General features: G+C 41.1%; 1 protein-coding gene across 5 annotated transcripts in view; it reads right to left on the bottom strand.

Moving 5' to 3' along the window:
- Positions 1 to 16093, bottom strand: part of agap1 (ArfGAP with GTPase domain, ankyrin repeat and PH domain 1) — a 167313-nt gene that overhangs the window by 13638 nt on the left and 137582 nt on the right. For all 5 annotated transcript variants that reach the window (XM_066663040.1, XM_066663041.1, XM_066663036.1 and 2 more), the window contains 3 exons: positions 7098 to 7252; positions 5528 to 5618; positions 5152 to 5374 (listed from right to left, as the gene is read on the bottom strand). In XM_066663040.1, the coding sequence (XP_066519137.1) occupies positions 5152 to 5374; positions 5528 to 5618; positions 7098 to 7252 (469 nt within the window). The remainder of the gene's footprint in view (positions 1 to 5151; positions 5375 to 5527; positions 5619 to 7097; positions 7253 to 16093) is intronic.

Below are 16093 nucleotides of genomic sequence, written 5' to 3'. Positions count from 1 at the left end.
TGAAAAGGAATGGCACAAGGCTAGAATACGGGAACTGGAAATTTAAGATGTGTGCTGTATGAAGTGAAACGTCTAAATATATGTTTTTAAAATGACTGAGGAGGAGAAGAAAAAGAAACCAATTTTCAAATCTGGACTTTGGAAGTGTGGAAAAAAAAATCTTAAAAACAACAACAACAAAAAAAAGACCTTAAAAACATGGTAAAATTTGGGTTTTTTGCTCCTGGAGCGAATTCTGATTCTTGAACTGGTTCCATTCCTGATTCTTGGAACCTTGGTTCTTTCCAGTGAACTGGCCCACATCTCTACACATTTAGAGGGGAACCATGAATACGTCATCAGCGGGGGGTGTCGCTGTGGCAGAATACAGCTCCAAAGTCAAAGATAAACTGTCAGAGTCATGACAGGGTCATTGTTTATTCTTTGTTTTACGTGGAGTCAGACCAGAGTGAGATATAATACTGTGTAAATGTTGCAGAGTTCAGAGCCGTCCTGCTGAGCTTGTGAACAGCGGAGAAATGTAACCAAAAGCCACAGTTTTGACCAACATGCATGGTATCGCACCTAACAGCAACAGAAACACACACAAACGGAGCATGTTCCTGTTTTATTTCTTATTATTTATTTATATGAAACGTTGTTAATGACCCTGTCCAGGTTGACTGGGTGATAACGCTGTATTTGAGGCTCTGAGCCCTTTCCTGAGTTACTGAACCTCAACACACCCACAGACGACAACACAGAAAAACCTACTCTTTTTTGGTTCCAGTTCCGAACGAACTTTTCTGGTTCGTGAACCAGTTTATGACGGTGGAAACGTTCCAACAGGTTCCAAATTTAGTTTGCGAACTGGAACCGTTCAGGTCCCTCATTGGTGGAAATGTGCCACTAGTGTTTATTTACAGCCCTGTATTGAAATCATGGGTGGGAAGGAAGGAGAGGTGGTTTCCTACCCCCATCCAAAAGTTACAAAGTTCAGTTTCTGTTAAGTCCTGAGTAGCAATGACAGACGCTCTATTCTCCCAGTCACAGGTCAGTGAAGCATCACAATGATTTTGAAAAGTGTCCCTTTAAGCAGTCACACAAAGAACAGAAGATGTGATGAAACCAATAGGTGGACAATCTAAACAATAAAAAAATGAATAGAATAAGGCTTGTGGGCAATTTATCATTAAGAATAAAAAAATAAAAATCATGAACGACTATTTTGATTGGAAATCTAATATAGGAAACTGTGGTCTTGGACTTCTGCAGAGTAAAGTACTCAAAAAAGTACTTGTCTTCATAACAACCTGATGTTGCCTGTTGTTTCTAAACTATCATTTACACTAGTGAAATGCTACTGAGGGTGTAGCCTTTGCTACGCATACACAAACAAAGGGAACTCTGTGTAAAAACACACACGGAAAAGCCAGGGCAGTGTGTTTTGCACACGTGGGAAGACACTCACCCTTGCTGACAGGCTGCAAAACGTCACATCAGAGGCGAGGGTTGGCAGCGCTGGCTGCCAATGAGCGCCACCCTCCCAATAAGTCACCACGAGGCGCAATTAGCACAGCTGTCACTCGCCTGCTGCCTAGGCCACTAATACAGCTAGGCACCCTGTGTGTGTGGGTGTGTGTCGGGGGGCTTCTGGTGTCCATGACAGCATTGCACTAATTAAAACAATAAGACTTAAACATGGCCTGGCTGACACCACAGTGCTCTAATGCCAAGACCTGAAGCTTAAAGCATGAATGTATGTGAGCAAAAGCTGCCCTTAAGAAGCAGAGGACCACACACACACACACACACACACCAAAAAGCTGGAATTCGTAAGCAAAGAGGTGTTGGCATGTTGACAGAGGCATTAAAGGTTAATATGGGTGCTTAAGGACGCCTGAGCTTGCCAGGTTTGTTAACATACACATGAATAACTAATAACAAAAGGAAAAAAGCCACCTTAAATACATGATTTAAAGGTAATATATACCCATTTCCCACAAGTTAACATGGATCCGTGGGGTCTTAATAAAAAGTCTGTGACATGCTTTGGCCCAAATACCACAAGGATCAACAAACACGGCATTGTTCTTACCTTGTCTAAACAGCCCTACTAAGGGGCTTCAGCAACTGTTCCTTTAACTGAGAATGAGCCACAGCTCAGTTCAGCACGAGGTGCACAGGAGTGAGGAGCAGAAGCTCTGGTTTTTAGTCGTTTTCACTTGGTTTTCTTTGTTTTGAATCTAAAAACGTTGATCAGTATTCTTATTTCTCTATGCTTGCTAAGTTAGTTTTTTGCAGTTTAAATTTTGATCTTTGAACACTCACAAAAATGTAGTTACGGTGCTGTGACTGTAGATGCTCAGACAAGAAGGTGGGGAAATTATAAACTATGTACACACAATGGGTCTGTCCCAAAACCTAGTGAGCTGTCTACATAGACACACTTTACATCATAGTGTGAGCCATCAAGTAGGCTTTCCCAATTCTTAGATACTTTAAAAATGCTGCCTACTGAGTAAACTGAACATCAAGGCAGCATCAGACCCTTCTTAAACCACGGAGGCAATCCAATGATACAATGTAAGAACAACTCCTGTCTATTTCACTCTTCTTCTACAGTAATAATAATTATGCTAGCTGCTGAGGTAAGTAAAAACCAAGACTACGTCCAAAAACTGTATCAAAGACTAGCCAAAACTCTGGATGATCCAAACTGTGCTCTTGTCTGGTGTCTGGTAAAAAATAAATACATTTGCCCAGTTTGTGGGTGTGTGGCTCAAACTTGTAAAAAGGAGAGACAGACTGAGGAAAAAGAGCCTGAACGGCAACAACTAAGATTCAAGGAACGTCATTTCTCTCCATGAAGGCGGACCAGCACAGCTCTGAAAGATAATTCCTGCCTGGGGTCTGAGAGGGGCTGCAACGACGGATGAGCTGGGCCAAGAGACGGAGGTGTGGAGCAAACGAGTGGCTCTCTCCATCTCCCCCCTCCAAACGGGGGCCCCTAATTGAAAGGCGAGAGTGGCCCAGACCTTGACAGGCGGGAGGTCAGTCTAATTGCTGCTGGCCATATTTAACATTAAGATAATCAGCCCATTAATTACCCTTTGGATCATTAAATCAGTCGCTTGCAAAATGAAATTTCGGGCTCTATTACTCACTTGAGAGACCACAAGGGAGGGTTTTCATTTATCAGCCACCAATCCTGAACACGGCACAGGCACAGGAGTGCTCTCTCTCCCTCTCTTTTGCTCACTCACTCTCTCGCCCTCTCTCTCTCTCACACTCACAGAGCATAAACTGCTTTTTCTCTACGCAAAAAAGAACCATACAACACAATCCTTACACAAAACAAACCAATTCGCTCATTCAGCACAGAAGCTATAGAGAATTAAATTATCTTTGATGAAAAACAACAAACAAGGTCCCAAAAAATACATAACTAAATAAATGACCTTGGAAAAATAAACGCTTAGCGAGTTCTTCCATGCTTTCACATTTCACATGGCAGTAATCATAGTACAGAAGGAATATGCAGATAATTGCCCTTTCACACAAGTAAATTTAATTGTAATAAATAATTAAAACACATTTATTTTGTTAAATATACTGCAATTTATTGTAAATTTCCGTGAAACTCTATTAGTATCATCTACAAAATGAGGAGAATGGACTCCGCATCTGTCACTATTATAGAGCACTTTTTTTTTTTTTTAACAAGTTAGATTCAGCCATTTGGACAGTTACAAGTTTAATCAATTCTGCTGCCTGTGAAGTGATGAGGAGAGGGCGAATTACACGCACCACAGCCCAGACATACATTGCCACTAACTTCCGCCCCCAAGTCTCAGAGACTCTGCTTATACAGACCTAAAGCTCACCTGATTTGTGATGAGTACTACTCTATTTTACATAATTACAGTACACTTCCTGTAATCATCATCATATATTTGTATGTATGCAACTCTAACTAATCAACAAGCTTATTGTTAATTAGTGAAAGAGTTATGTAAGGTGCGTTATATTAGACACCAAATGTTGTGAGGAACTACTTTATGTTCATTCTTTGTTTGCAAGACCTATATTTAATTAATGCAGTTTTTTAGCATTCCATAAATACCTACAGTATACAAGAGACATTGTGTATTATGGAATTTATCATGATAATGTTTCATATTGTCATATTATCCACCCCTACCATGTCAGTTTAATTAGTGAACTGCTACTAAACTTGTACAACAGACACAGATTTCCGAAATACTTTCCCCCTCCACTGGAGCAGTAAGGTGCTAGTCAGGAGCCACTTAAGAAATGCTAGAATAGCTGCTATTGACAGCAGGAGAGCGATGGCTGAAGCGGCCAGCTTCATGGGCTGGGGTTAATTGAGATAGTATCGACCCCTTCAGTAATCTCTCCTGCTCACTTGCAGGGCCACAGGCCCTCCGCGTATATAAATAAACGGCTACATGAGGAACAATAAACGCATTAGTGCATCGATGGTGAGTGGCCGAAAATGGCGGATCCATAAGGAAAGATTTTTGGAGGGCTCGAGTAATTAAAAGGTGCTTCTGGTGAGTAATGAGGCCGGTGAGGAGCAGAGAGTCGATATTCCTGCAGCCGGCAGTCAGCTTTAATTTGTTATGATGGCTGGTGGGGCCGGACCCTCTCTGCCGATAATTACATGGCTAAAGACGGAGGGGGAGGGAGAGGAGGGCACAGGGGGGTGACGAGTAATACCCACGCTGAGTCAAACAGACAACTCTCTATGATATTGTCTGACTGCTCACCAGTATGTAAGACGACATTCATCATCAGTCACTACATGGTGGTTGGGACAAGATGCAGTGTGAGATGCATATATTGTATCTATAAATGTACCATATTATTTAGTAAATATTTGGAATAATTAGTTACTAATTAGTTGTTTTGTGCAAAATATGAACTTCCTTCATTTATTCAGTGAAAAATCCCAATTCTTACACTTAACGTTATATGTAACCAGGGGCAGCTGTGGCCTGGTGGTTAGATAACTGGGCTTGTAACCGGAAGGTTGTCGGTTCGATGCCCAAATCTGGCAGGTCATGACTGAATTACCCTTGAGCAAGGCACCTAACCCCCCCCCCCCCCACATTCATAAGTAGTTTTAAAACTGATGACATTTCTCACCTGCTGGCGTCTGGTGCTGGCTTCAGGCGTCCCTGTGCATTGGCCTCCCACACACTATTGGCCAGCTCGTTGCCAATGGCAGACATGACCTTGATGAGCTCAAGGGGCCACTCATCCAGGTCAAGAGAACGCACACGGGACAGGTGTGTGCCAAGGTTACGGTGGATACCTGAACACTCAATACAGATCAGAGCACCCAGATTCAGACTGGCCCAGTCCGGGTCTGGGGAGGGAGAGAGATTGAGGATTGAGTGAGAGGGAGTCAATACGGTAAGTCCTTCTGAAACTGCTGTTTATGTTGTTTGCCTTTTTTTTGTGAATAACATTTTGCTGTTACATTAAATCCTAATGATAAGAACAGAAAAGCAATACTCACTCTGGGCCTCGCAGTCCACACAGCGAGAGTTTCCTCTCATGTTCCTGACTGACTGCAGTGCAATAGCTTCAGACTGGCTGGTGAGACGCGACTGTGGATTGACATACAAATACATAAGGGCTTAATATTTTCAGAATAATCCTCAATGTTCATTTAAAATAACCCTTCAATATTGCTTATAATCACAGAGGCAGTCATTTTCTTTGATATTTCAGATCAAAAAACATAACATGTCAGCAGTGGAACACATCATGCAGCATTTTAATAAAGTATGATTTAAAAGCAAAGGGAGAAAACAAGAGGAAGAGAATAAATAGAATGGAGGCACTCAGTAAAAGGTATTCTGAAGAGCAATTGGCCATGGCCTGAGGCATAAACACAGCGAGCGGGTGGAGAGCCAAGGCTGGAGCTGGGGAATAGGCGAGCAGAGTGGGGCCATATTAGCTCAAAGTAATTGCCATTTGTAATTTTGTGTGTGTGTGTGTGTGTGTGTGTACTGATGGTGAGGGGTGTGTGTTTAGGAGGCTATACTGCCATTCTGCTACATTGTGCACAGGGGCTGGAAGGACGTATATTTGAGATTTGAAATTTCAGCACAACACAAAAAAAGTCAATGTAGAATTAATTTAGTTGTGATGAACTGTTATTAATATACATTGTTTACAAATGTGGTCCCTCTATTATCATAGCATATGTTGTCATTGTTGGGATAAACCTCCATTTTGTATTTCATTCATTCACTCATTGTCTGTAACTGCTTAACCAGTTCAGGGTCACGGTGTGTTCTGAGCCTACCAGGAATCATTGGGCGCAAGGCAGGAATACACCCTGGAGGTGGCGCCAGTCCTTCACAGGGCAACACACACACACGGACAAATTTTTGAATTGCCAATCCACCTACCAACGTGTGTTTTTGGACAGTGGGAGGAAACCGGAGCACCCGGAGGAAACCCACGCGGACACGGGGCGAACACACAAAATTCCTCACAGACAGTCACCCGGAGCAGGACTTGTACCCACGACCTCCAGGACCCTGGAGCCGTGTGATTGCGCACTACCTGCTGCACCACTGTGTCGCCCATTTTGTATTTTGTTGAACTCTGGACTAATAGAAATGGCATGGTATATGGCAATCCTACCATAACAAGATTTGGAATATAACTGTTAAAACTATACAGTTATAGTAAACATGTTTTAAGAACTGTTTTTTCTCCCCTTATAGTTAAAAATAAATGTTAATTTGCATTGTTATCCAAGTCTGAATGCAGTGTGATCCTCCTGCATGGATCTACAAATCTGTCAGTTCAGTAATTGAGGTAAGTATTTCATGAATAACAACAATTAAATATTTGTCATGTCTTCTCAAAAACATAATTTAGCTAAAAGGGCATTATGTTTTTTTTTTTTTTAATGAATGGTGCATTGCATATGAAAACTCACATGACTAAATTTCCCTGTTCCTACTGTTAACTAATAATTGCAGCCCTAAAGCATTTCAAGTACAAGAGAATTAATAATGTATTACAGTGGTCCTTCTTTCTCCTGCTATAAATGGAATCTTATTATTTACCTTCTGCTTGCTGCTCTCACAAGACTGCAGGCTGGCAAGAATCTGGCTCTCGATGGCCTGCACCCAAGCGTCACGCTCTTCATAGGATGTCGCCTCAAAGTTCCACGTCTGGCCCGTCAGAGACACAATGATGAACTCAAAGTTGTCCTCTTGGTCTGGAAGACAGAATACAAGAAGAAGGGTAAAACCCATTCATGGAGGTAAAGACTGCAGACTGCTACCACTGCCTTGGTAATGGAATGATAAGCTAATTGAATTATAAGTTTCCACTTTTCAAATCCATGTGATACTTGGCTGATAATAATGCAGACTTGAACAGTGCCAGATAATTATTTTTTATAAAAAATAAAAAGTAAACAGACTGTTCAGTCAAGTTCAGATTGTCTTTAAGTGAATATTTATTCCATACAATCCTACGATATTCCAGGAAACCAACTTAACTTTCCCAGCCAGCAGTGATATCTCCGGCCCTGCAGAGCACCTGTTAGTTTTGGCTGGGACAAATATTCCAAGCTTTCCTGACCTTCAGGCCTGCCCTGGAGCCCCTTGATCAGAATATTCTGCTAATTACCGACCTCAAGCTTCCCCAAATCAGCCACTAGCCTTCTCCAAATAACTCCCTCAGCAGGGTGACATATGGATCTTCTAACCAGGGCCACGTTTAGGTTAATGGGCCAATCACAAGTCAATGAGACAGGAAAATGCGTGTGTGTGTGTGGTGGGGGGGTAACCGACTTTCAAAAGTCTGTCGGGTCTTTGAGCTCAGAGGGAAACAGGGAGCTCGTTTAGTAGTGTAGAGGGTCACATTTGGAAAGCGTTAGGAACAAAAGGGCATTGACTGGGTGAACATGGGGGGGACATGGCTGGCAGCAGCACACAGATGGCTGAAAGAAGGAATTCGTATTGATGAGAGCTTGCTGTGTGTCACATTCAAAGGGAACCCCCCAGAAACACGATCTCCAGGGCACAGGAGATCGCACACTTTACACACTCTGCTTATAATTTACTCTGGAAGGGACAATTACATAATGAAGAGGCAATCAGAGCAGCAATATACCCTGCACCCAAACACATGCACACATATATAAGCACTTGCCCTGTGTGAGGGCCTAAGCCAGTGAGAGCATCTGGAAAACAAAAATAAATAAATAAATGCAAAAATAATAATAAAATGGGGAGCACCAAAGTAAAAAATAAATAAATAAAAATAAAAAAAGTCTTGACAGAAGATGGGAATAAAGACTAGGCACAAGTCTGAGTGGTTTCAGTAGGTGGCACATTATAGGCACCACTGTATTTAGTTTGTCTAAAAGGTCATGAACACGTTGGAACAGAAAACAATGCTATGGCAATACAGTAGCACTTTTGAGAGACAATCAAATTTGCATACAATGAAAACCTGGAGTGATAGAGTACTGTTCATTAGCTATGGGATCCAGACCTAGTCATCTAACATCAGTACATTGCCTCACTAATATTCTTGTAATTGAATGAATGTAACTGAATCAGATCCTCAAAAGCATCTAGTATAAACATTCCTGGAGGTTTAGAGACTCTTACTGCAACAAAAGGGAAGATCTACTGATTTAAACCCACCTACATAGAGTTTAGGTAGTTTCACTAACAATGCCCAAACACTTAATACGAATGAACTAATATACAATAATAAAATATTCCTAAACATACTAAAAAACTGAAAAACAAAACAAAACCATTATGAATGATAACAATTTCAAACGTGTTTATTAATAACATACCAATATCCATATAATGTCCGCAACCATCACCTCAGCTGCAGGAAAGCTTCAAACATGTTGAGTTTTCGGTTCTGCCTGCACTCTGTTCTGAGAGAACTGTGAGAATCGTCGCCCCGAGGGACAATTTCTCAAGTTCAATTGGCAGGAAAACTCACTGACCATACCACTTCCCCCTCCCTCAGTCAATCATCGGCCTAATTGGGATCCGATCACACAAGTCCGGCAGAAAGTCCCGCTGAGGCTTCCCTGCCTGCTGGAAAAGAGCCTTCTGTTCAAACCCAGAATCTTAAATGACAGCAAAGAAAATCACCCACACTGCGAATCATTCAAAGGACTGAGACTAAAAACTACAGGTCTGTCGGCAAGACCATTAGTGCCATCAGGATCCACTTAAACATAATTCTTTTAAATCTTTAAATACAGACCTTGAATCCAGCTCCAGCCCTGAGATGACACTAGGGGGCCAATCAATTACTTCAACCATATAGTTAATCATCAGAGAATACAAAGTTCAGGACTGAAAACTGGATTCAAGTCAGGATTAGAGGCTTTATATTCCTTTTCGATGAATCCACTATAATTTTCAAACATGAATCCAGCAAACAACTTTAACCCTAAGCGATATTTTTATGTACAATAACAAAAGCATGATTTTTTTTTTACATGAATTATCACTAGTTCAAACAAGAGGTGATATTCTGTCAAAAATGACAGATGAAAAACAATGCCACATGATATTTTATAATGACTAAAATTGAATGAAATGTATGGTTATATTAGAGTATGGTTATGTCTGGTCAAAGGGAAAACATGTACACTATATGGACAAAATTCTGGGATACCTACAGAAGGTTCCAGGACGTCATGTTCTAAATTCATAGGCATTAATATGAAGTTCGTCCCCACTTTGCCCATATAACAGCTTTCAACCTTTTGAGAAGACTTTTTTCAAGATTTTGGAGTGTTTCTGAGGGAGTTTACCCATTCATCCAGAAGACCATTTTTAAGGTCAGACACTGATGTTGGACAAGAGGGCCGGGCTCACAATCTCTGCTCTAGGCTCTGTGTGGATAAGTCAAGGTTTTCCACACCAAACCATGCTTTTATGGATCTTGCTTTGTGCACAGGGGCACAGTCATGCTGGAACAGAAAAGGGACATCCCCAAACTATTCTTACAAATTTGGAAGCATACAATTGTCCAAAATGTCCTGGTATGCTGATGCTTTAAGATTTCCCTTCAATAGAACTAAAAGGCCTAGCCCGAAGCCTGGAAAACAACCCCACAACGTTGTCCTTCCTCCACCAAACTTTAAACTTAGCAAAATGCAGTCAGACAGGTAAGAGTCTCCCGGCATTCACTAAACCCAGATTTGTCCATCTGACTGCCAGATAAACAGGAGTGATTTATCACTCCACAAAACTTGTTTCCACCACCAAGGCTCTATCAAACGCTTGGGATCATGCTTGGTGATGTAAGGCTTTCATGCAGCTGCTTTGGCCATGGAATCCCATGCCATGAATCACCCTGTGTAGTTTATGTGCTGATGTTAATGCCAGAGGAGGCTTGGAGCTCCGCAGTTGGAGTCAGTTACCGAGTCAGCAGAGCGTCGGCCTGCCAGTACGTGGCTGAGTTGCTGTGGTTCTTAACTGCTAATGCTTTTCAATAATATCACTCACATTTGAAAGAATAGAATGATACAAATTGATATGGGAAAAATATAATGTCACAGTCAAATCAATACAAAACAGAATTGCAGACTTTAAACTGTGAATATTATTTTATTTCTATAGTTATGTAATGTAAATAAAATCCATAATAAATATGCAAATGAACAATAATGGTTTTAGACTTCTAAGGGTTGGAACCAATCTACCAACTAGCAACTCAATCACTACTGAAGATACCTGCAGTAAATGGAAAGCAGTGAAGGCCTTCTTCTCTGTGCTCTGCACTTGCTAATCTGTAGTCAATTTAAAAAAAATAGAATATAACACCATTTTATCTAAAAAAGGCACCTTTTATTCACCATGGCTAAAAATTCTCTTTAAAACTGAAAAACTTGTTTTAGTGCGTGTGAATTAAGGAAGAAACTTGGTTATTGTGTCAATTCTGTTCCAAGCATTTCTCAAGGTTTGAGATCACTGGAGCATCCTGTCTTAGATTGGGCCCACCCTTCAAAGGCGCGGGCCCCTCTGGGGTCAGCCGCAATGTTCCCATCCTAATTAAATTGCGATGTTTTTTTGGGGGAAAGGGTGGGCATATGACAATTATGGAAACCAACAATCCAGAAAGGAGCGATACAGAGGAATAATTTAAAGCATGCGCTCACCCCCCTTTGTATCTCCCTTAAGCATGTGTAACACACAATTAATAAAACTCAATATCACAGTGAAAGGGCATACTACTGCTACTCCTCCCCTCCCCATCAGTTCCCTGTGAAATGGGTTGAGTGACTGACGCTCTCATCCACAAAGAGCCAGCAAATGAGGAGCATATTATGCTGTTATGATACAAAGCTTAGTTTCAAAACAGCCTCATTACGGGCAAGCCCTACATTTATCAGGAAGGACACAAAGATATTTAAGAGAAAACAATACAGCCCCCCAAATACTAAATTTAATTTTCAGTATTTATTGTGCATGCTCTCTGCTTTTATTATACTTTTACATTATTAGGAGCATGTCCAGCCTTACATTTCTATTGTGTTTTCTGATTTAGGTTTTGGTGTCTGAGCTTGTTTGGACTGCGGTTTTGAAAAGTCCTGTAGTTATCAATTATTTCCCTTTATCTTTCTTTGTACTAATGGGTTATCTAATTTTATTTCCTAAATATCCCTTTAAATATGAAATAACTTGTCTGCCAAGGATTTTTTTTACTTTAATCTAAACATAGAGACACATACATTACTGTGCAAATGTTTTTGGCACAAGTTTATGTTCAGATTTTTTGTTTTGTCGAGAGCCAAACTGAAGTGCATACTCCTCAAACACTCTAAATGTTACATAGCTTTGTTCAATTATTTCAGCAGCACACCTGATTTTACCCTCTGTTTAAGGCATTTTCTCCATTTCTGCATATCTTCTTATATTCACATACATTACATATCAAAGAGATCAACCTCAGCTCGCTGTAAAGAGGCCATATTAGACCTAGAGTTCTGTCAAAGGCGATTAATAGGTCCTAAAGCTGAAACCAGACCCGTGGTGAAAACACATCGTTACATAGAAATGTCCATTTATCAGTTTCATGCAAAATGTAGACACCCAGAAATTCACTAATTACATACGGCGAGAGGTAGATGATGTGCATCTCTTGTATTTCAAAAAAACCTTCTTCATATGATGCGAGTCATGTAAGGTCTCACAATAAGATGGACATTTCTCAGAGAGTCAAGAAATGTTTGAACCATGCTTCGGCACTGTACTATTGCAAGGATGTTGATAGACATCAAATCAGATGCTTGAGCGCATTCATAGACCCCAAGAGGGTTAATTAAATGATTCACTAATCAGCCATAACATGTAATGGATAATGACTATAAACAATACCTTGCTGACATTAATAGATGTTTGGAAATGGTTAAACAGTACAATTACATAAGTAAGTATAGTCGTAGAACTCGGCTTTAATTTTCATGAAACATACTGTTCTTGGTACATAAACAGACAACAATCCATCACTTCTGAGATATTATTCATTTACAAATCATTTTTGAGCATAATTATACTTTGAATGTTCTTTCCAAAAATAAAGACAGGCAGAAAAACACACAGAAACACATATCGACTCAGACAAACACACACAAGTCCCTGTTACTACACTCAAAATAACAGTGCCTTTCTCTGCATGGCAGCATGCAGGCACACTAGAGCAGCAGGGCAATTTGTGATCTCTGACACCAGCAACCTTTACCAACACACCTAATACACCACTCACCGGCCATACACACTGCTGCATAGGGGCTACATGCACGGGACAGGGTGGGGGTGCTGCCAGTGATCGGGGTTGGGGGCGGGGTGGGGGGTGTGCAGGCGGAGGACTGGCTAGATGGCTGGAAACACAAATTAACTGAGCGAAATGTCAAAGCACACAGTATTGCTTTGTGACACAGGTCATTAATTCCCATATTATTCGCACCCTTTTACAGCATTAATAACCTGGAAAATATTACACAAGTTGTTCGCATCCAGAAAAGAAATATGTATCCATATTGAACAAGTAAATAAAAGTGGGGAGTGGGGAGGTGAATGAAAGGGGGGCCTTGAAAAGGACTGTCTCCTAATCTACTCCCAAGCACAAACCATGACATTACAACATCCATTTACATTTACGGCATTTGGCAGACACTCTTATCCAGGGTGACTTACTAAGTTAAATCATGTAAAGGGTGTGTGCGTGTGGGGGGGGGGGGGGGGGGAGGGGGAGGGGGGTTTGCGCAAGGGTTGTGTTTGGAGTCTTGCCTAAGGAGCCTTAATGGTATAGTGTGGAGTGTTTACACAGGCAGGAACGGAACACCATTCTTCTGTATAGAAGTCAAAGGTGTTCCTTTGTTACCCATTACATTATACCAAACAAACCAATACATTTCACAGAATCAAAGCTGATAAATTCCAGCAACACACTGACAATTGATCCACCAAACACACACACGGACACACAAGCCACACAACATCCATAACATGGCATGCTTCAAAGTTAGTAAGGAGGAGTGTGTGTACGTGAGGTAGGACTACCTGCTGCCCTCACTGTAGAGACATGTGATTTACAGTTTAGGGGCAAACAGGCAGATTAGGGGGATCTTCAGGGAGCACAAAGCACAGCACATGAGCACAGAGAGATGACTGGAGCTCCGTTTTCAAGGGTCTGCATCCCTCCCTGCTCTCTCTCCCCCCCTCTCTGGGGTTAGTTACCTTCAGTGGTGGAACTGTTGTAAATGTTGCGCAGACTACCAACGCGATTTAGTTTCCACGCTCTACGTTTGGCTGCGTCCGCAGAGGAGAAAAATGAGAAGGGGGGGGGGACCAAAAAGCAATGACAGAAGAGCAAAAAAGCAGAAGTGTCAAGGAGACAACAGCATGTAAAGAGAGAGCGCAAAAAAGAAAAAGAAAGAAAGACAAAGCAAGCAAGAAAGAAAACAAATAAGTGATAAGGCAGTATGTAGGAAAAAAACTGAATAAAAAAATCAATCAATTAATTATTAAAAATATAGGAAAAGAAGGGAGAAAAAGGACTGAACAAAAAAGAAAAGGGGGATCAGGAAAAGAAGAAAAAACAGGAAGCAGGAATAAAATTAAGAAAATCTATACGAATAAAACAAACAAATATGAAACCTATTAATACAAAACAAAACGAGAAAACTAACAAAAATCAAGAATCATTAAATGACGGAAAAGAAGCAGCATTTAGGCAGCTACAAAAGACAAAAGGGTAAAGTGTGAAGAGCAATGTGAAATGAACAGGCAAATACAAACAAAGATAGGTGTCATCAGATCAGTCCCCAATTCTTTCACACAGTGGGTTTGTGTTTAGTTAAATTAGTCATGAGGCAGGAACTGAGGCCAGTTTAATTATAGTTCAATTAGACTCTGAATTACATTAATTACTCTGTTAATGAACGGGTGAGTTCAAAAGTTTTCATTTATTCTCACTTAACTCGTACCAGAATACAGACTATATATCTATTAGTGTTAGCTGGAGTGTTAGTGTGTTATAATGACTTAGACATAACCGTCCTCTAGAAAATCTAAAGAAAAAAATGTATATATAAAACCCACTGCAAATCTTGGATTTAAAATAAACTGTGTTTGTGTGACCGTGTATCAAAGCAGCTCTTTTCCTCCGTTCTTTAAATAACAGCTCATTTCACCGACCATGTTAGGGCTGACCCGGAGTGTGGACACTTCAGAACTCCAGGTCTCTCTATCCTCTCACACACACTCCTTTCCCCTCAGGGCAACAGGGACATTTGTCACACAACAGTAGCCATGGAAAAATAAAACCCATCCAGCACCCCCCTTCCACTCGGGGTGCTACAAAAACAGACAAATAAATAAATAAGTACTAGGTATGCGAGGAAAATGAAACCTGTGTACCCTGCGAAGAGCTATTTTCCACACAATAGATTCTGAGGTATATTAGTTCAAACTGGGGTGCTAGGGGAAGATTTACTCTTTTGAGTGCCGACTGCGGGGTGGTTTTATTCACCTTTCAGAGCGAATCTGAACACATAACGACTTATTCCATTTGCACCTGCACTTGAAACTTGTTCCCTTGCCTCAGCGTGACTAAAGAGGCACTTGAAAACAGCTTTCGGGGATCAGAGAGTGTCAGTGTTAGTGGCATGTCGCTGAAGAAGATATGGCTGTGTGCTTTGTTACCATACCATTAGAGAAAGAGCCAGGGACATGTGTTCTTTGTTCTGTGGCGGCTCACCTGCGGAAGGCTTTAATTAAATGCCAGAGCCGCGTGTCACCCCCGTGTGGGGCAGGGCCACCTGCGAGGCCCCCTGCTGGCTTCTGGAATGTTTTCGCTCACCCCTGGCTTCTTCTAAAGCCTGCCTCTGTCCTTGCTCTCTGTCCTCCAGGCTTTTCATGTGTCTCTTGTTTCCCCCCACTGTGGCTCTGGAACCCTGGATAACATTTCAAAGCTGCCCGGCTGCCTGCTCTTATCACAAGCGGTAATTACTTAACGATGGCCACTTAGGGCCCCGCGTGGATGGTTGGTGATAAACTGTGATCAGCTGAGCAGCACACACACACAGCTTCAGTACCAGGTGCAGGAGCCGCAGCAGGAACTCATGAAACGATGGGCATGATCAATATGCATGGGGGCAGGCTGCATGATGAAGTGTGATCTTGATCTTGTGTGAGAGGCAAGAGAGTGACTTAAAAGTGGACCGCCATTTAGGTGGAAATTTGTGTGTGTCTGTTCAGGGGGAAAAAAACCTAAGTAAATTAAGAAACAGAGTTTGAAGAAATGTTCTAATGTTTTCAATGAGTCTAAGCTGTGCCTGTAGTGCACTGTTGATTGCTACACACAGTGATTTCACAATACGACACAATTCTGTTACATAAAGTCAGATACTTTCCCTATTGCAATATAAAATCTTTATATAATGTATAAAATATTGTTAAAATTCAAGAGCATTTTATTATTAAAATTTATTAGTGTATTTTATTTGTTTTAATGCACACTAGTATTTATTTACAAACATACACTGTGGTGGTTTTAAATTTTT

Source organism: Hoplias malabaricus, chromosome 3 (assembly GCF_029633855.1).
Source record: "Hoplias malabaricus isolate fHopMal1 chromosome 3, fHopMal1.hap1, whole genome shotgun sequence".
Taxonomy (NCBI): domain Eukaryota; kingdom Metazoa; phylum Chordata; class Actinopteri; order Characiformes; family Erythrinidae; genus Hoplias; species Hoplias malabaricus.
The sequence above is the reverse complement of the archived record's forward strand: the minus strand, read 5'-3'. Positions and strand labels throughout refer to the sequence as shown.